Source organism: Chiloscyllium plagiosum, chromosome 4, assembly GCF_004010195.1.
Source record: "Chiloscyllium plagiosum isolate BGI_BamShark_2017 chromosome 4, ASM401019v2, whole genome shotgun sequence".
In the NCBI taxonomy this organism is placed as follows: Eukaryota; Metazoa; Chordata; class Chondrichthyes; order Orectolobiformes; family Hemiscylliidae; genus Chiloscyllium; species Chiloscyllium plagiosum.
Genome location: NC_057713.1, coordinates 120500592 through 120521725, shown reverse-complemented (window position 1 = coordinate 120521725; position 21134 = coordinate 120500592). Strand labels below are relative to the sequence as shown.

General features: G+C 40.3%; 1 protein-coding gene across 17 annotated transcripts in view; it reads right to left on the bottom strand.

Moving 5' to 3' along the window:
* The window catches only part of LOC122549360 (lethal(3)malignant brain tumor-like protein 4), a 300541-nt gene that overhangs the window by 266978 nt on the left and 12429 nt on the right, over positions 1–21134 (bottom strand). For 15 of the 17 annotated variants that reach the window (XM_043689041.1, XM_043689042.1, XM_043689039.1 and 12 more), the window contains exon 3: positions 13195–13379. The exons of 1 other annotated variant lie outside the window; for it this stretch is intronic. In XM_043689041.1, the coding sequence (XP_043544976.1) occupies positions 13195–13379 (185 nt within the window). Of the gene's footprint in view, positions 1–3167; positions 3262–13194; positions 13380–21134 lie in introns of those variants that run through there. One more of the 17 variants, XM_043689050.1, reaches the window with a different exon arrangement.

The window sequence follows — 21134 nt, the reverse complement described above, 5'->3', positions numbered from 1 at the left end:
TTATCTGAAAGATAGAATCCTAACATGGAAATGGAGACCATGGCAGGATAGTCCAGAGGAGAAATGGGCTGAAGTGGATTAAATTGGGTTGCCGGTAGCATACAGACAGGAGGTGTAGCACATGAACTACCTGCAGGAGGCCACCTAGATGTACAAAAGACTCAGTCTAAGGTACAAAAACATTTTTATTGGCCTGGATTGCGCAAGGATGTGGTTAACTTTTACCATATGTGTCATACATGCCAAATGGTAGGTAAGCCACAGGCAGTAATAAAACCAGCACCTTTGTTGCTAAATCCCACATTTGAAGAACCTTTCATGCAGGTTATAATTAATAGAATATGGCCCCTTCCGAGAACTAAAAGTGGGAACCAGTACTTATTAACCATAATGGATGTGTCTACCATATTTCTGGAAGCAATTCCATTACGGAGTGTCAAGGCAAAAAGGGTGGGAAAGGAGTTAGTAGCTTTCTTCACACGGTATGGATTACCCAAAGAGATTCAGTCAAACCAAGGGTCAAACTTTACTGCTCAGCTGTTTAAGGAGATTACGGATAGCTTATGTATACAGCACTTTAAATCCAGTGCGTATCATCCTGAATCCCAGGGAGGCTTCAAAAGGTGGCATCACATTTTGAAGACCATGTTGAAAGCATAACCAAACTCTATGTGCTCTGTACATATGCTACATAAATACTTTTCTTTTTAAGAACAAAATTCTTGAGTATCCAAGAATCCGGAATATGCAACTGATTCATAAAGACAAATTCCAACTAACAGCTCTGGTGTTTGTCTGGTGCCTCAGCCACACTCAACCAACATTACCAAATAGCCCATCTGGTCATTATCTCAATGCTTTTTGTGAGATTTGGCTTTGTCTCAATTGACCAATGTACAGGAAGCCACTCAAGAGGGCAGATTGAGAAAGAATACAACAGCATTAAGTAACACCATAGCAAGGGTGATTGACACCATTCTCAGCAGCTAATAGTTTGATGTCAGATGTTGGTATTGATCTGCAGAGTTTGGAATATCTGCTGAAGGTTGGAGAGGAATTTGGAATGGGAAGGGAAGATCCTGTTAACGTGTTCCAGGAAGGTACCAATGACACTGGGAGGAATAAAAGAGGTCTTGCAAAGTCAGTACAAGGAGCTAGGTACCAAACTGAGAAATGGTACTTCAAAGATCACAACCTTTGCATTATCACCTGAGTCACATGCAAAGTGACACAGATCAAATCAGATTAGAGAGGTAAATATGTTGCTCAAAACTGAAGTGGAAGAAGTGCTCTCCAGTTCATGGTACACTGAAAGTGGGGAAAGTGACATCTGTAACCATGGGATGGTCTCCACTGGGATCATGCTGGGGCCAGTGTTCCCATCAACTGCATATCCAGGAGAGGGGAGGTGTTTCTAAACTGAACAATGGGCAAACTTATGAAGATGACACCATCCAGGACAAAACTCCAGCCTGATTGGCATGACATCCACAAGCATCCACTTCCTCCATCTATGACGCTCAGTAGCAGCAGTGTGCACTAAAAGATAGGGCGGCACAAGTGGTTAGCATGGCTGCCTCACAGCGCCAGAGACCCAGGTTCAATTCCTGCCTCGGCAACTGTCTTTGGAGTTTGCACATTCTCCCCGTGCCTGCGTGGGTTTCCTCCGGGTGCTCCGGTTTCCTCCCACAGTCCAAAGATATGCAGGTTAGGTGAATTGGCCATGCTAAATTGCCGGTAGTGTTAGGTGAAGGGGTAAATGCAGAGGAATTGTTCTGGGATGGTTGCTCTTCGGAGGGTCGGTGTGGACTTGTTGGGCTGAAGGGCTTGTTTCCACAATGTAAGTAATCTAAGGTGCACTGCAGAAATTCAGCAAATGTCCTCAGCCAGCACCTTCAAAACCCATAACCACTTCCATCTAGAAGGACAAGGGCAGTAGATACATGGGAATACCACCACTTGCAAGTTCCTCTCCAAACCATCCTGACTTGGAAATATATCACCATTCCTTCGCTGTTGCGGAGTTAAAATTCTGGCATTCCCTCCCCAAGCGCATTGAAGGTCAATGTACAGCACATGGAATGCAGCAGTTTCAGAAGCCAGGTCACCACCAACACCTTCTCAAGGGCAGCTAGGCACAAGCAACTGGTGAATGGCAATAAATGCTGGCCAACCAGCAATCCCCATGTCACATGAGAGCATTAAAAAAAACTATTCTTTCCGCTTAGCAGTAGCCTGTCTGCAAGCATCTTCACTGAAGGACCTCACAGCATTGATCAAAAAGCAAAGAAAAGCCTTCTCTAAGCTGTAGATGCTTCCCTCAAACTTAAAACAATCCTTTCCCAACCTTCTGAAGTGGAGCTACTTTATCTTATTCAGTTATAATATTCAACCAACGTACACAAAAACCACTAATTTAAAGTCTGAGGTCTCAAAAATGGTTTTAAAGAAATCACAGTGGCAACAGAAAAAAATTACAATTGTCAAATTCAGAGAAAACTAAAAATCCAAACATATAATAAAAAAACTAAAAATGTGTATAATTCATATAATCTTAACCACCAGCAGTCGATAGATTCTTGTTAAGTAACTGGTTTAAAGGTCATTGGGGATAGGTGGAAATGTGGGACCGTGGGTTTGAGGTTACAATCAGATAGTACAGCAAGCACAAGAGCTTGAATGGTGTACATGCTTGTGCTGCTGAATTTCCAAAATTATAGTGATAGTACACTTCAAAATACTTCACTGGCCAAGAACAATGCTCTATAAATACAATTTCTTTCTTGTCGTCTCATTCTGTTTATGACAATAGAGTCTGCAGGGTCAATTTTTTTGTCCTTATTTACTTTCTCATATGTACCGAAGACTTAAGACAGTACAAGACTGCTTCAGTCTTTATTGCTGTGGTGGAAAGCACCAGGAGATATTTCATGCTGAGGCTTTTTATAGCTCACTGAGGGATGGCTCTCTCTTACAAAGGAAACTATTCTGTGGAAATTTGCCACTTAAAATCGTTTCCAAATTTCAAATTAAATTTAAATTTTGGTTGCTACATTACTGATATTGACAATATTTCTACAGCCATTTAAGAAGACAATCAAGTCAGAAATCACAATTCAAGTTCCATAAGCAAATAGTTAATGCACATTCAAAATGAAAATAACAACCTGGTTATGTATTTTCACAGCTTCAACTTGCTGGGTTTTTTTTCCATCGGAAAATCATCCCATTCTTCAATTAGCAAATTCAATGACTATTCAATGCATCAACTTGCAATCCTTTCTGTTTGACGCAGTACATTGGCAACATTTTACGATTTTAACAAAAGCAGGCCAACTGAATCAGTACAACGGGAAATTACTACTCACTGCAGCTTACTAAATCCAGAAATAGCCTGCAATAAAGCAAATGAATAATGTATTCAGTGCAATCACAACTTTATATGATTGTATAAAATAACATTTACAGTATTGAATGCTTTACAAGGTTCAATCATTTTGATGGCAACATTGCAGCAAATAATTTATCATGGTATACCTCATACAAGTCTTTACAAAGCCTTTCCACTGTTCATTTCTAAGTAATTTGTTTTTGACTCAAGGATCTGAGGAAAACGGATCACAAGAATGAATAAAATCACAGGATCACCATCTATGGGAATATTGCAGGCATCTAAGAAAATCTTCAAGTTTTTAAATGATGCCAATAAAGAACAAACCATGTTTGAAAGGGCTGAGATAACAAGGCAGAGGCAATATAATATCCCTAAGCATAGCACAAATGGTATGCAAACGAGAAACAGAAAGAGCATGTTTTAAAGCAAATAGAATTCATTTTAAGTGGGTTTAATATTTAACAGAAACAAGATTACAGTAATCTGAAAACTAGGAAAGCTAGTACAGGGAGTTGTTCATTTACACTCACACTAAAATCAATGCCTTGAGAGGATAGGACCACTTTTTTAAAAACTGAAAGAAAGAAGAGCAAATGGTACAGAACATAAAAGTCAAGTCCGAAGAGTGTGTGGAAGCAGTGGCTGCCTTTGGTGCATTGGTGCCCAATATCATGCTGGAAGCACATCTCAGGACATCAAAAAGAGTGTTCTGAACTATACCCAAAACAAGTTTTAAATTCTTGGCATATCCAAATCAGGACTCCGATGTTTGCTTGCTGCCCCCCCGTATTGAACATGTTTGACATGAAAAACTGCACGCTAGCTGAAAACTGGCTGCCCTTGAGCAAGCACAGCTTCTAAGAAGCAACGTTCTTTTTTCAAATTAGTTACCTGAATGTGGAGTCAGGAGATGCAACATGAGCTCTACCCAGCACTAAACTGAAAGGGTCAGCTGCTACCATCCATTGCTTACCCATCATCCCCAACGCCTCAATCCTCAGCCCTTGTCATTATTACTGTGACACCTGTCCTCGTCATTCTTACTGTGACCCCTGTCCTCGTTAGATCACCCTCCTCTATTCCATTTCCTAATCATTCCTTTCCTCCCTCTCACACACGGATTGTCTTGGATTTCAGGCAGTGGCCTAAAATTCAAGTAATCTGCATCAGCGAGTTCCTTAGAAATCATCATACTGACGTACATGAGACCAGAGGTTCACAGTCTACTCATTCCAGTCCCAATTCCTTTGCCCAATTTATGTCAGGAGACCAGCACAAACCAATTTCTCAATGAAGATTCAGACTGATTTGTACATAAAACCTGAATTAAAAGCACAGCTGGAACCCTGCAACCACACTGTGGGAAGACTATTTCAGAAATATCAGTTGGTTAAGGTTCACTGAAGATGCTACTGATATTGGGAAATACAAACAATAAACTATTGCGAGATTAAGGAGTGATTTGATTTTTTTAAATCATGATAGGTCGAGAGGACAAACTGTTTTCATCAGACGAGAACTCTAGAACAAGAGGAGACACATTAAGACTACATGAAAGAAATGCAGGAAAAAGAAGAGCAGAAATGATTTTAAACAGAGAGTTGTGAGAAGATGGAATGCTAGACACTGGTTTTACACTAGTCAGTTAGGTCATTGAAGGAAAGAGAGATGAAAGGAAGAGAGATGAAGACTATGGCATTGGACAATCACAGCAACCCCATGACCATAGCATTTATGGCGGATTTAACATTAAACTGTAACAGCGTACGACAAAACACAAAACCAAAGTGTTGATGCAGCATAAAGGGTGATGAAACTCAGCTTGTCATAATTTTTGGGGTCTGATTACAAATTAGGTGGAGAAAAGGCAAGTTATTTAGCCCATCCAGGAAGACCCTATCGCCCTCTCTTTGTGACCTACTGTTGTTTTTGGAAATGATGTTAAGATGTTCACACCTGCTGAACCTTCAGTCCATTCCATGTGCTGATTATTTTTTATGGTGGAGAAGTGATTTTTGAAGAAGAGTTTTCAGACCCTTGGAAGGGTGTGGATGAGCTACAAATACGATGCTTTTGTTTGAGGAATTTTGAAGTATAAACGATGGTTAAATATCAGATGGCAGTAATTTCAGAAACCTGGACAGTTCAAAACAAGTGAAAGCAAAGTTTAAAGATGCTGAAGGAAATTGACAAAGCAAGGTTAGGCAGATTATTCTCTCTGGTTAAAAGTTCAAATATCAGGAACACAAAGCTGAAACTTGAACATTAGAGAACAGTCAGTAAGTCAGAAGTTCTCTTACCATAAATTTGAAATGACTTGTAGAATAAGTTATTAAAAGAGGTCACATAAATATGCTCAAAACAAATCAATGTGCTTTTGGACAGAGTTGTACGCAGAATGCAATAGGAAAAGGTAGGTGAGATTGATCTTGAAACATGACACGGACTTGTTGGTATAGCAGACTCCACGGGCTGAGTAGCCCATTTCTGCTTCCATACCATATGGTTTTATGATAGATAGGTTCTTAATTGGTAAAGGATCAAGGGTTATGGGGTGAAGGCAATCGAACGGGGTTGAGAAACATGGCGGAGTGGATTCAATGGATTGAATGGCTTAACTTTGCTCCTAAATCTTATGTTCTAGCAATCTTCCTCTGGGTCAAAAATGTTTGTTTTATGTCCTTTTGCAGGTATAATTCATTTCAGTACATTTGAATTTATTCAGTTTGGTCACATCACAAATAAATCTCAGGGAAGTTCAATGCGGTGATACAGAAAGTACACAGACTGAACACAGAAGCAAATTTCATGCTGTGTTAGGCAGAAAATTATGGGATTAAACAAAGTCACTAATACCTAAAGTAATGATATTTTGGATATATTGTGTGTTCGACTCAAAATTAAAATGAGGAAAAATTCCTTTCCAAAAAACATTCAATTCCCTTCCAAGATTGAGAGTTGGAAACCGAAGCGTGCTGGAATTTTTGGACTCTCCAACTCTGAGGTAGTAATGGTTTAATCAAGACACAGCAACTGCACTCTCTCTTCAACAAGTCCACACGCTCGCTGACCTCCCCACTCCATCATCAACTCTCGGAGGTCTCTATGCTCTCCCCTGCTGCCCCTAACCCAACTCTGAGATCTCACTAAACGGCCTGTGACCATCTTCAAGTCTTGATATGGAGTTAGACTGGTTAAGCACTATCCTGAGACAGAGACAAGGAAGGCATGAGAAAAAAAAACAAGGATTGTTGATTTTGACTTCTGCGTGACCAAAAGTACAGCACACTAGACAGCTGCCCTTTCCAGTGGCAAAGTGCTGCCAGCCTCGTATCTGGTTCCCCGGATTTGTTCGCTGTTGGGTAATCTCAGTTGTTCAGGCATTATGTTTGACCTCAATAAATCCAAAACCTTGTTTGTAGAGAACAAGAAAAATGTTCTTGCAAATTTGCAATTCCAATCACTTCCTTGATCCACATCAGAATTGACACAGAATAAGAATTATTTCAGTCTTTGTGAAGACATACCCCACTGCACCTCCAATTCATTCCTCCCTGAAAAATTAAAGCAATTTCCGATCCCACACATTACAGTATCACACAGAGAGGAGTGATCATTATAAAAGAAAATTCACAGGGAACAATAATGTTTATGTAAAGGAAAGCATGAAATGTACATCAAGGAAGAGGGAATAAAGGGATTGAGGAGTTGAATTGGAGGAGGCAATTATCATGGAATCCCTACAGTGTAGAAGAAGGCCATTGAGTTCACACCGACCCTCCAAACTGCATCCGATCCAGACTCACCCTGCTCCGCCACCCCACTCAATCCTATCCCTGTAACCCTGCATTTTCTATGGCTAATCCACCTACTCTGCACATCTCTAGACACTATGGGCAATTTAGCATTATCGATTCACCTAACCTACATATCTTTGGATGGTGGAAAGGAACCAGAGCACCTGGAGGAAACCCACACAGACACAGAGGTGTGGGGTGGGAATGTGCAAATTCCACACAAGTCAGCTGAGGGTGGAATCGAACCCGGGTTCCTGGTGCTGTGAGACAGCAATGTTAACCACTGAGCCACTGTCCCGCCTTAGAGTGACAGTGTTGAACATAAGCATCTATCCTGACCAGAGGCCAAAGGTACACAAAGCCAACACACCGGGACGTCCCATCGTGTCGGGAAATGGGACCCTATGTAAGAATCTCTCTGGCTATGTGGAAGCCAGAAGTGACACTACAGATTTCTTACAGAAACTCAGCACCCATGGACCAGTCGAACCGGGAACATTCCTCGTCACAATGGACGTTTCCACACTCTACACCAGCATCCCCCACAAGGATGGCATCACAGCAACAGCCTCAGTACTCAACACCAACAACTGCCAGTCTCCAAACACCATCCTACAACTCATCCGCTTTATCCTCGATCATAACGTCTTCACCTTTGACAACCAATTCTTCATCCAGACACATGGAACAGCCATGGGGACCAAATTTGCACCCCAATATGCCAACATTTTTATGCACAGTTTAGACCAAGATTTCTCCTCTATGTAGGATCTCCAACCGACATTGTACACCAGGTACATTGATGACATTTTCTTCCTCTGGACCCATGGCGAGGAGTCACTGATAAAACTACACAGTGACATCAACAGGTTTCATCCCACCATCAAACTCACCATGGACTTCTCTCAATTGTCTGTCTCATTCTTGGACATGTGCGTCTCCATCAAGGATGGACACCTCAGCACCACACTCTACCGCAAACCCACAGACAACCTCACAATGCTACACTTCTCCAGCTTCCACCCAAAACATATTAAAACAGCCATTCCCTATGGACAAACCCTACGCATACACCGGATCTGCTCAGATGAGGAGGAACGTGATGGACACCTGGAAGTACTCAAGGATACCCTCACAAGAATGGGGTACGACCGCCAGTTCTGACGTGCCACAGCGAGGAACCGTAATGACCTCCTCAGGAGACAGACACAGGCTGCAACTGACAGGGTACCCTTCGTTGTTCAGTGCTTCCCAGGGGCTGAAAAATTACGCCATGTTCTTCATGACCTGCAACACATTATCAATGAGGATGAGCACCTCACCAAGACCTTCCCCACACCTCCACTACTTGCCTTTAAACAACCGCCAAACCTCAAGCAGATCAGTGTTCGTAGCAAACTGCCCGGCTCTCAGGACAACTCCATACAACCCTGTCATGGTGGACGCTGCAAGACGTGTCAGATTGTGGACATAGATACCACTATTACGCGTGGGAACACCTCCCACCTTGTACATGACAGGTACTCGTGTGACTCAGCCAATGTTGTCTATCTTATACGTTGCAGGCAAGGATGCCCGGAGGCATGGTACATTGGGGAAACCGAGCAAAGGCTACGACAACAGATGAATGGGCACCGCACAACAATCAACAGACAGGAGGGTTCCCTCCCAGTTGGGGAACACTTCAGTGGTCCAGGACATTCAGCCTCGGACCTTCGGGTGACCATCCTCCAAGGTGGACTTTGGGACAGGCAGCAGAGGAAAGTGGCCGAGCAGAGGCTGATAGCTAAGTTCGGTACCCATAGGGAGGGCCTCAACAGGGACCTTGGGTTCATAATCCAAGAGAACCTGGTAATGCCTTGGGGCTCTGGGTTGGAATCCCACCATAATAGATGGTAGAGTTTGAATTTCAATAAAAATCTGGAAATAGGTTCGGCGATGGCCATGACACTATTGCTGATTATTGGGGGGGGAAAAAAAAGGGAGGAAACAAAAATAAAATTTATTAAAAAAAACAAAATCGCACTGGCTCACTAATGAAAGAAACTGCCGTCCTTATCTGATCTGGACTACATGCGACTGCAGTAATGCGGTTGACTCTTAACTGTTCTCTGGGCAACTAAGGATGAGTAATAAATAATGGCCTAGACAGTGACACCCTTATCTAATGGATGAATAGAAAGTAAGGCAGAAAGGAGGGAGATTCAACCAACAGATACAAGAAAGAAATAGATATGTTTCTTTTTAAAAAAAGGGTTTTGTGATTTACACATGAAAGAAGTGAAACTATCATTGTATTCTTACAGATGAAAGGCTTAACAGACAATCAATTCTTCAATATATAATTTCAGTTACATCACACTGCAAATTTTTGCTATAAATTCTGTGTTACGATCGAGCCCTCTACTATCACCTGATGAAGGAGCGTCGCTCCAAAAGCTAGTGTGCTTCCAATTAAACCTGTTGGACTATAACCTGGTGTTGTGTGATTTTTAACTTTGTACACCCCAGTCCAACACCGGCATCTCCGAATCATGACTACTTGCCTGGAGGTAGTGAACTTATTCATTCCCCAGCAATTGCTGCGGTCATCCATTTTAGAAAAGTTGTTTTACAACTAAGAGGTTGCAACTTGGGCCTACACTTACAATCTAGGTCAAGGGTTTTAAAAAATGGGACCTAAGTAATATATCCAAGGTTGCTGAAGCTACAGGGTTAAGTCAGAAACTAAGTTGGAGGAAGAAGACAAAGAAGGTGCAAATATTTAGCATTTACTGTTCATTGCTCAAAACAGCAGAAATTCAGTTTAAAAGAGCAGTCTAACATGAAGTAATTGTGGCACTGGTAGGAGCTAGCCTCTTAAGGAAATAAAAGATAGATTTGTATTAAAAAGAGTACTATCTCGCATTTCTGACAAATAGTCCAAGTTTTTCAACTTACTCTGAAATAATGTTACAGCAGCTAATTTACGTGGAAGAACTTCCAGAAAACGATTAACAACCGGTTGACGTTGCTATACTATGGTATTGGTGTTTATGGGAAGAATGCTGGCCAAATAAACTGACATAAGCCCTTTCTCTTCAATGGAAATTGCCACTGGACATTCAACATTTGCTGAAAAATACAGCCTGCACCTATTTCAAAGGACAGCATCATTAATGCACCAGCAGTTCCTCAGAAAAGCACTGAGGTGAAGACCAAGTTATAAGTTCAAATCCTGCAATGAAGCTTGAATGCATCATCCAAGAAGTGCAACCACTATGAACTGAACAACACTTTCTATAAATTACAGTACAGAAAAAGCTAATTTTTAGAAATCCATTCATGGAATGTGGGCATCACAGGCTATGCCAGAATTTACTCCCCATTATGAGTTTCCCTTCACCTTCTCAAACTGCTGCTGTCTTTAGTGTGGGAACACCCACAATGCTGTTTCGGAGGGAGCTCCAAGACTTTGACTCAGTGATAGCAAATAAATTGTAATACACAGTAAATCCTCTGTATCTATGCAAACACGAATCACGAGGTTTCCTCTCTTCAGCAAAAAACAAGTAACAACAAAAGAAAAGCTGCAGGCAAAAAAAAAAATCACATTGCAATTTTTAACCTATTTTTAAATAAGCCCCACACTTTGATTACACCACATTCGAAACACTGCGTGCAAATTCTGGTCATAGCACTATAGGAAAGATGTGGAGGCCTTGGAAAGGGTGCAGAAAGACGATGTGGCCTGGACTGGAACATATTAGCTTGGAGGCGAGGTTGGACAAAGTTGGACTGTTTTCACTGGTACATCGGAGGCTGAGGGGTGCTCTGACAGAAGCATATACAATTATGAGACGCAATGGACAGTTGGAGTCTTTTCCCTAGAATGAAAATGTCAGATACTGGGGGAATAAGTTAAAGAGAGGGGAGGAAAGTTTAAAACAGATGGAGGGTGAGTTTTTTTAAGTAGAAGGTGGTAACTGCATTGGCGCAACCAACAAAGGCTGTAGAAGCAGATATGATAACTATATTTTAGAGGCGTTTAGAAAGACATGTGAATAGGCAGGAAATAAATGGATGTGGAGCACATGCAGGCAGGTGGGATTAGTTTAGAAAGCATCATGGTTGGCACAGATGGGCTGAAGGGCCGAGATGTGTGCTGTACTCTTCTGTATTCTACATTTCTCTTTGCCCTCCATACTCTTATCACCCCAGGATATCTGAAATCAACCATTATTTTTTAGATTAGATTAGATTCCCTACAGTGTGGAAACAGGCCCTTCGGCCCAACAAGTCCACACCGACCCTCCGAAGAGCAACCCGCCCATACCCACACCCCTACATGTACCTGTTCACCTTACACTACGGGCAATTTAGCATGGCCAATTCACCTAACCTGCACATTTTTGGACTGTGGGAGGAAACCGAAGCACCTAGTTCCAATTGGTTTAGAGCCAAAATTTGGTAAAACTACTAACATTATTTTCCCAATGATAGTCTAATGGCATGACAATTAACTGGTCCTGTAAATCAAAGCTAATTGCCAAAAAGCCAAGCTTTAAGTTTAAACCATATTGACGCAAATGTGTAGATCCGAATCAACTTCGGTTACAGACCCAAAGTTGTCAGCATCTAGCTTTTTGAGCACAACTAATAAATAATTTAAATAATAAATAAGTTTATTTGTCAGGAATTGCAAAATGCGAAGGGTCAATGAATGGATGACTGCGATTACTCTGTTGTTGTTGTTGCTGTTTCAAGTGAAGAGAGGCATATAACAAGGCTGTGTACTGTCACCAAATTAGCTTAATCCGTACACAGTGCAAATATTCAAATAATTAGATGCACTTTCAGGACAAAAAGTTGGAGGCAAGAACGTGAACTTGCAAGCTGCTTAAAGCTGCACATTCCTCGCTGAATCATTAAAGCCTGGCAAATTATCATGAATTAAACACAACCTGAACATTTTGAATATGGATTGAGTATGAGCATCAATTAGATAAAACAATGATAGAGTACATTCGAAGAAAGAATGAAAATTCAAATGGGGTTACACTGGAATAATAGATGAGTTTGTCAATTTAGCACAAATATTAGCAGAAGATTGTAGATGCAATACTCAAGTCAAAAGATGATTAAAGATACAATTATGTAATTTTGTGAAGTTGAAGGATGTGTTAAAAGGTAACCTTGAACTGGTAACAAGGCAAAAAATACATGAGGTGCAAAATTCATTCAATTTCCTGTATGCCTCTGAAACCTGAATGAATGAATGAATGAATGGATGGAAGGATTTATTGTCAGATATATCAATTGAGATACAGTGAAAAGTGTTCTGTCACCACAATCTGGTACCACCTGAACAACAAGTGAAGATCTATGGAAGAAAATGGGGTCATTTAAAATTCGGATGCAAAGATAGCGGCTTAAAAATTCTCACGCAGACAATAAGATAAATGAAATTTCAAGAGCAAGAACTCTAAAAACTAACATCCAAAAAGGAAAATGTATCTTAGCTGTTTGATCAGAGCTGAAAAACTACAGATTCTTGAGATTAAAATAGAAAGTAAGTAAGCAGCCATGGCACAATTGGATGATGGATGTTTCGGAGCAATTGCAGACAAGCTACGCTAGATAAATGATGATGATGGCATGCGATAGACAAGTATGACATCTCAGAAGAATAGATCTCCAAGCAGCAGCAGTAGCTACTGCCACCATGTCCACAACTTCCAGAAAATGCAACAGATGTTCAATAGTAATAAAACCCGAACACGCTTCTTTCCTGACTAAATACCATGGTATTTTAGCTGAACAATCTTGACAATAAATGCAAAAATGTGGGTTATTTAATGACTTTAACTTGCTACATGTACAATCTGTTTGCCGAATAATCATTGTATATTCGGTTTTTATTTCCAAGGTGAAAGCTTATTGTCACTAGAATTATTCTGTCCAGGAATCTGAGGGGGAGATGAAAGATTAGAAAATTTAGAAGCCAAAGTTAAAGATACATACCTTTAGGTCACTGCCAGGCAAGATACCCACTCCATTTTTCCATTCCATGGCACTATATATATCGAAGTCCTGCACATCAGCTGCACTGCTTGATTCAGCTTCTTCATCCATTCTTTCAATTTTGATTGGTACAGCCTGCCAGCCTTTTTCTTCAGACATCATCGTCCCTCCTTCTGAATTACTTACTTAAAAGGCCATGGAGAAATAAAAGAGAGGAATCATTATAAACTACTCAAAGCTATTTTCATTCTGTTCAATTTGTTTAAATAAAATGTTTAATATTTTAAATTATTTTGACATAGAAACAATACCATAAAAAGGACTATATGTGTATGTAAAAAATGATACAATGACCATTCCTGTAAGTTAAAGCATTCCGTTAACTGGAACCAAATAAAGTTCGAGATGAAAATATACACCAAGTTTAAAGTAAAGTCGAGAGTAAGGTGTTAGAAAAGCACAGGGCAGGCAGCATCCAAGGAGCAGGAGAATCGACATTTCGGGCATAAGCATTTCATCAGTAACCTTATGCCTGACCTGCTGTGCTTTTCCAGCGCCACACTCTCAATTCTGATCTCCAGCATCTGCAGTTCTCACTTTCTCCAAGTTCAAAGTAAACTAAGAATAAACAAAATGAGACATTCTGCATATTGTTTTTAGTTTAAACTTATCAGGGAACTCAATAAACACTCAAATAATTAAGCAAGCTGAGGTATGAAGGGAAGTAGCCAAAAAAGAAATCAGCTGACCTAGACTGTTGCATATCTGACATTTTAAATTTAAGTCAAATTATTCACAGTCCTCAATACATTTGTTTTTGAGATATATGAGCCATGATTTTCTAAGAATCCACTTATGGGACATGGGTTTTGCTGGCATTTAGTGCCCATCTAGAGTTGCCCTTGAGATGGTGGTGAGCTGCCATCTTGAACTGCTGCAGTCCACATTCTGCAGGTTTACCCAAAATGCCCTTAAGGGAGGGGATTTGAGAATTTTGACCTAGCAACAGTGAAGAAACGGTGAAATATTTCCATGTTGGGTCTGTCAGTGGCTTAGAAGGGAACTTTCAGGTGGTGGCATTCGCACGTATCTGCTGACCTTGTCCTTCCAGATGGAAATTCTCATGGGTTTTGAAAGTGCTGCCTAAGGAAGTACAGAAGCCAGGTACAGAAGCCTGAACACACGCACCAGCCGGTTTCATAACAGTTTCTACCATACCGTCGTTAGATTACTGAATGGACTCACAAACTCTTAACATTTGCCTGTACCTGTGTTTTTGTTTTTGCCGCTGTTTACCTATTATTTACTACTATGCGACTTAACTGTGTGATCTGCCTGTATTGCTCGCAAGACAAAGCTTTTCACTGTGCCTCGGTACGCATGACAATAAATTGAATTCAATTCAATCCAATTTTTGGTGAATTTCTGTAGTGCATCTTGCAGATCATACACACTGCTGCTACCAAGCAACAAATTAAGACGGTCATGTATGCTAAAAACCGTCGAACATGCCAGAGGTGGGAATCACAGAAACTAATGAAGTATGCCAATAAATAACACTTCCGTAAACCTCCAGTTGACTTCACAGGCAAAGATAAGTTTAACCAAAGACAAGTTAATATGCAGTTGCATTTTACAATTAAAAAAATGTGTTAACAATGTCCTGCAATAGCAGGGATTAATTAGGAAGCTTGTAGCTGCAGAAATGAAAGAGGTCAATTAGTATCAAGAATGTATCACAAAATGCTGCCCTTAATCAGATGTTATTAGCCCAGAAATTACCAGGAGCAAACAAAAGTGGATTTATTTTTAATGCAGAAAAACTTAGTTTTCAACAAACATATGATCAAGTACAATGATGGGTTTTAGCAGTAGTTATGAAATTGGTATCGTGTTTAAAACCAGAGTTTTTCCAATGTTACAAAAATGAACATTGCAAGTTCTCATGAATTCACAGGAGTTTTACTGGGTTGCACTATTAGAGTAGCTGAAGAGTGTATCCACTGAAGAAGCATCCGGTAATGAACAGCAGCTTTTCGATTTCCACAGTATTCTATCCATGTTGTGTCAATTTCAGTGGAACAACGACAGTGTTTGCTGGCAGTTTTAGATTAGATTAGATTACTTACAGTGTGGAAACAGGCCCTTCGGCCCAACAAGTCCACACCGACCCTCCGAAGCGCAACCCACCCAGACCCATTCCCCTACATTTACCCATTCACCTAACACTACGGGCAATTTAGCATGGCCAATTCACCTAACCTGCACATTTTTGGATTGTGGGAAGAAACCGGAGCACCCGGAGGAAACCCACACAGACACGGGGAGAATGTGCAAACTCCACACAGATAGTCGCCTGAGGCGGGAATTGAACCCGGGTCTCTGGCGCTGTGAGGCAGCAGTGCTAACCACTGTGCCACCATGCTACCCACAAGCATCATAACCACTTTAGAATCCAGACTGATGCATATATTGATCAGAAGAGGGTTCAGTATTAAAAAATTAAGATCTTCACTGTATTCCTTGAAATTGATTTCATTCCATAAACTTTGGCTTTAGAACAATAAAATGAAGTGATGTTACTGCCACCAGTGGGAAAAGTACAACCTCCTATCAATCACTGATTCAGAAATATAAACATGTAATTACTGGGTTGAAATGCTTTCCAATCACAGTCAATGCTTATCACTGCTGCCTCACAGCGCCAGAGACCCGGGTTCAATTCCCGCCTCAGGCGACTCTCTGTGTGGAGTTTGCAATTTAAAGGGACCAGCAGTGCAGTGACGATGTTTCTATTTCACCCCCATATTCTGAGAAAGGTCTGCAAACAAAAAAAAAATTAAGTTATTCTGACTTTTGTACATAAAATACATGGAATTTTATTGCACTGAAAAAGGCCATTCATCCTGACAGACGTCTGCTGTGTTTATGCTCAGCACTTGTCCCAGCATTCACTATCTCACCCTACAAAGGGCTGTTTATACTCCATTGTGCACTTATTCAGTTTCCCTGTAGTAATACTTTAGTTATCATAGAAATTGAATCATTTCATGTTTTAAGTATGCAAGAATAGGAATGTAGGGGTCTACAAAAAATACACAAATTTACGCATTCCATCTTACCAATGTAAATGGGCAAGGAATTTTCTTGCAATGTCTCTACAATGGTAGCCAATGGAAAAGAGTCCCAACAATTATGTAGATTTCTATTTTGTTGCTTCTAAATAGAAGAACACAAGGTCGCATCTCCATTCCTCACAAAAGAAATTACAGTACTTTGATGTTCAGCCTTTCTGCAGCTCCCTTCCAAGTTTACGAATATCAATAGGAGTGCATCTTCTGCCAAAAGTAATGTGTTTCAGCCAAGCAGGTGCTTTCAATCCACGCTAGAAATGACAGTGTTGCCACTGACAGCAAGATAAATGCTAAACAAATTAGCACTTTACTATTTAATGCACCTACATTTTAGGCAAGCAGAATTATTTGAACCACCTAATTGCATGAGCTTTCCACAGTCACTGGAGTAGGTTCCAGTCATTACCAGCTTGCAGTTTTAACGTAACTGTTTCTTTGCAGCCTCTATTCATACAACTAAAAAATTGTGGTTTTGACAATTATGCATATGGAAGTCAGTTTAGAGAACTGCTTGTGGAAGATTTTTGTATATCTAAATCCAGCATTAGTAGATTGTAGAGAAATGAGGAAAGTGAAAAACAACGTCCCCTGCATCACAACAGTGACTACTGTGGAAAAGCACTCAGGAGGTCCAGTAGTCTTTCCTTATTACAGAGAGAGGAAATACTAAATGCAAGGTAAGCCGGTTTATTTGTGTTAATCTGCTTGAAACCATTGTGTAAAAGAAACCATATACCTGCCTTCCTTAATACAAACACTGTTGTGGAGGTTAAAAAAGAAAACCTAAAATATATTGCAAGCAAAACACAAATTCATTGCCAAGTCAATAAATCATGCCTTTGAAGTAAGCTCTCTGTTTCAATGATTAATTGTAATGATGGATATCAGGATGTAAAATTCTTTCCATCTCAATTTCATTTTTATGTTACTTCCACGTGCTAGACTAACGCGCCAGATAGCAGTAAATTTGCACATTGTTTTTCTATGATTGGAATTAATCTTTTGACTAAAATTATATTATTGCTTTATCCCTACTGATGTTTTTACTTGAAATGGCCAGTCTGAAATTGAAATCTGGCATGATAGATAATATTTTGTTCCAGTTTACTTAATATGGTGGTCTTTCACTGAAATGTAAGCAAACAATGCAGAATAAGGCAGAGTTTATTACATAAAAGGAACAAAGATAAAATAAAACAAACCAAACTCTTTACAGATAAGTGTTTCAAAGATTTCAAAACATGTAGCAAACTGAATTACAGCTAATCTCAACTGTATCACTTTACAATACTCAAAAGCCAGACAGGAAAGTTCCCTTTTCTATCACATCTGTAGGTTTGACTTAACTATTTCAGTTTCCAGTCAAGACCTTGTTAGCCTTTTCCTTGATTATTCACACAAACGAGCTTAACCTTCCTTAGCTTCAAATCAACCTTTCAGGTTTCTTAACCAAACACCTCTGGTCTGGAATCTTCAAATGAAACCTATTTCCTAACATTTCTGAACAAACTCCTTTCTCCAGGAGAATCTAGTCTTACATCTCACTCCAGTCTTCTGCAAACTTCCCCCAAACTTTCCAGTCTCTGAGTTTTTCCCTGAAACAAAAGAAATTGTGATTATTCTGAACCAAAAGCAAACAAATATCTTTCAATGGTTGCTGTCTATGACCATAAACATCTCTCAATATAAGCAAACACACATTAGCACTCCAGAACTGCCCATACAGTCACCAACTCTGAGACACACAAATATAAGAATCATGGCTCCAATAAAGACTGTCAAATTAATTACTAAACCCCCTCATACACACACACTAAAATCCATATGTTACCAGTTCAGAATCTAAACTCTAAAATAAATGATAGTAATAGAAATCATACACCTTACTCACAATTTGCTCTTTTAATATAAAAAGGAAAATGATGCATGGCCTTAAGAACATACGCAAATCATTGCAATGTGATGCCATTGTAAATTCTTGTCAGCAAATCAGCAACAAAATACAGCCCAAGATATTTCTGACAGGAATAATATTGTTACACAATGCGCTTTCTCATAGATTATTATACTCGTTATTACTTAATTCCTAAGACAAGTACATGCATAGAAATTTCAGTCCAATTAATTTTCAATCAAGTCTGTATTTAATAAAATACATAAAACACAGATGTACTTGTATTAATCATCAGTTAACAGCTTAGTGTCAAAACTAAACTAAGTGAAATCCTGGCCAAATCTCTAAGCATTCAAATCATTGCTCCCTACTTTCAGTTTGATGGCAAACTGAAAAGTTGACTGAGCTCCAAGTTTCCATTTTCAATTAAAAACCAAAAAAGCTTACCTTAAAAAGCAAGTTCAAACCCTTAAAAAACATGGATTTGACTCAGCTGTTCTCAAACAGCTGAAGTGAGATGCCACTATCAAAATATCTATCATCCATAACATGCATATGCCACTTCTATGGCTACATTTCACAGACTCCAGCAGAAGACTTGAACCTGTTTTGCCAATGTATTTTCAGTACAAATAGAGTCATAGAGATGTACATCATGGAAACAGACCCTTCGGTCCAACCCGTCCATGCTGACCAGATATCCCAACACAATCTAGTCCCACCTGCCAGCACCCGGTCCCATATTCCTCCAACAAATACAAAGATAATGGACTCAATTTTAACTCATTCAGCCTATTGGTTCATTAAATCAATCTCAAGCCAGTCAAATTATGAAGCTAGACACCATTTTACACTGCTACAGTCCATGTGGTGTCGGGATAACCTGTTTGGAAGAGTGTTGAAGGACTTTAACCAAGGGACAAGAGGAAAATATAATGTTGTGCTAAGTTTGGTTTGTTCTGTGGCTTAGAGAAGAACTTGCAGGTGATAGCATTCCCATCCATCTGATGTCCTTGTCCTTCAATTTGCTAAAAGTCGCGAGTTTGGAAGGTGCTGTCATTGGAGTCCTGGTGAATTGTTGCAGTGCATCTTGTCGTTAGTAGACACTGGTGTCAGCTTGCATCAGTGATGGAGGGAGAGAGTGTTAAACATGGTGAAGGGGATGGGATGTCAATCAAGTGGGCTCAGAGGGTCTGGGTGGTATTGATCTTCTTAAATCTTGTTGGACCAGCATTCACGAGGTAGGTAGAAAGCATTCCATCGCATACCTGACTTAGCATGGATAAGTTGGACCGAAGGATGTGTTTCTGTGCTGTACATCTCAATGACTCCATGACTGTACCTTGTAGGTGGTGATCAGGTTTTTGGGATTCAGATGGCGAGGTACTAAAACATACAACTTTGGAGACGTAGGCAATTTGGTTCCTTCAACCAGCTCCGTCATTCAATAAGCTTGTGGCTGATATGACTTTGACATTATAAGATCATAAAACAGGAACAGAAATAGGCCATTCAGCCCATCAAGTCTACTCAAACTTTCAAGGAGTTTGTGGCTTATCTGCTAATCCACAATTCCACCCAACCAGCTTTGACCCAATGATCCTTGATTAAACCTTTGTCTATCTTAGTCTCGAATATTCTTAATGATCTAGCCCCATGGCCCTCTGGAGTAAAGAATTTCACAGATTCACTCCATTCTGAGGGGAGAAATTTCTCATCTCTTAAAAAGGTCAATGTCTAACAGTGAGATTATCTGGTCCTAAACTCTCCCACTAGGGAAAATAAACTTCTCATTGTCAACTCCAACACGCGGTCAGCACTCCATTTGATTTCCTTATTACCTGCTGAACCCTATGATTTTTTGAGATCAGTTCCACATGGACTCCTAAACCAACAACATAGGCTTTTGACAATGGAAATCAATTTATCGCTGCCATTAAAATATTCAATGATGATGCATTCTCTGGAGAATAGAGTTCCAATGGCCCTCAACCCTCTGGAAATAAAAAAAAGTCTCATCACTCTCTGAAATGGAAAAGTAATTTTAACTTGTTTCATCATTTTCGCCTGACTGACAAGGGGGGAATATCCCTTCAGCACCCACCCTGCAAAGTCATCCAAGTCTCATATGTCTCCATAAGATCATCTCTTGTTTTTGAAAATTCCAGGCCCAACCTGTTCAATTGCAGATCATAACATAATTACACCACTTCCTCCATCCCCAAATCCATGAAGTTGTCTTAAACCACAACTTCCTCTGGCAGCTCATTCCATACACGTACCACCCTCTGTGTGAAAAGGTTGCCCCTTGGAGCTCTTTTATATCTTTCCCCTCTCACCCTAAACCCTAAATCCAGGCCCTCTAGTTCTGGACTCCCCCACCCCAGGGAAAACCACAACAGTCCTTAGGGAGGGAGTTCCAAAATTTGACTGAATGTTATTGAAAGAAGGGATATATAGTTCCACAATGGCAGGTGGCTTCAGGAAATTTGTAGGTAGTGGATTCACACGCCCTTGTCCTTCCACCTAATAGTTGTCACACATTTGGAAGCGACTAGTCATAGAGTCATAGAGATGTACAGCACGGAAAAGTAACCCTTCGGTCAAACTCATCTATGCTGACCAGATATCTCAACCCAATCTAGTCCCACCTGCCAGCACCCGGCCCATATCCCTCCAAACCCTTCCTATTCATATACCATCCAAATGCCTTTTAAATGTTGCAATTGTACCAGCCTTCACCACTTCCTCTGGGAGCTCATTCCATACACGTACCACCCTCTGTGTGAAAAGGTTACCCCTTGGGTCTCTTTTATATCTTTCCCCTCTCACTCTAAACCTATGCCCTCTAGTTCTGGACTCCCCCACCCCAGGGAAAAGACTTTGTCTACTTATCCTATCCATGCCCCTCA